General features: G+C 64.7%; 1 protein-coding gene across 1 annotated transcript in view; it reads right to left on the bottom strand.

Annotated features, from left to right (window-relative positions):
• Positions 1-352, bottom strand: part of LOC104285404 (solute carrier family 25 member 39-like) — a 7046-nt gene extending 6694 nt beyond the window's left edge. Inside the window, exon 1 of the mRNA XM_009883859.1 lies at positions 322-352. Within this exon, the coding sequence (XP_009882161.1) occupies positions 322-352 (31 nt within the window). The remainder of the gene's footprint in view (positions 1-321) is intronic.
• Positions 353-934: the final 582 nt, after the last annotated feature.

Here is a 934-nt window from a genome sequence, read left to right as displayed (position 1 = left end):
TCACCATGTTGGCAGGGGGGGACCTCACACACTCACCATGCTGGGGGGGGTGTCCATTGCACACTCACTGTGCTGGTAGAGGGGCGCTTTGCACACCCACCGTGCTGCCATGCACACTCACCAAGCTGGCAGATGGGCACCTTGCCCACTCGCCATGCTAGGACACGCCATGCACACTCACTGTGCTGGCAGAGATGTACCTTGCACACTTACCACCACGATGTTGGTAGGGGTATACCTTGCACACTCACCATGCTGGCAGAAGGGCACCCTGCATGCTTACCCTTGCCACGCTGGTAGGGGCACACCTTGCACACTCACCATGCTGGGGCGCACTGTGCACATTCACCATGTCGGCAGGGGCACACCTTGCACACCGTGCTGGAAGCCTTGGGGCTGACGCGCTCACCATCCCGGGGCCGCCTGGGTTTGCACACTCACCATGACAGAGGGGGCAGGGTTTGCACGCTGGCCGTGCCGGAGGCAGGCGGCACTCAGCGCTCCCTCCGGTGCAGACCGGGACATGGGACTCCTCCGGATCTGCCCCGTTCCGCGCACGGCGCTGCGCTGCTCCACACAGCACCCAGCCAGGGCCTGCGCTGCTCCGCGCACTGCTAACGAGGAGCAAAGCCCCCCAGTGCCCCCCCACCAGCGCTGGTCCCGGCACAGCGAGTGACAACATCTGCCCCATCCTTGGCAGCGCCCAGCGCCGGACACTGAGCATGGAGGTCAGCGAGGCCAGAGCCTCCTGCACGCAGCCCCGGCGGCGGCGGATTTGGGGTTTGCCTGGGAACAGAATAGATCACAGCATGATCTGGGTGGGAAGGGACCTTTAAAGGTCACCCAGTGCCACCCCCTGCCCTGGGCAGGGACACCTCCCACCAGCCCAGGTTGCTCCAAGCCCGTCCAACCTGGCCTTGAACACCTCCAGGGA

This window comes from Charadrius vociferus, unplaced genomic scaffold (assembly GCF_000708025.1).
Source record: "Charadrius vociferus isolate BGI_N301 unplaced genomic scaffold, ASM70802v2 scaffold484, whole genome shotgun sequence".
NCBI lineage: Eukaryota > Metazoa > Chordata > Aves > Charadriiformes > Charadriidae > Charadrius > Charadrius vociferus.
This window is presented reverse-complemented; position numbering and strand designations above follow the sequence as displayed.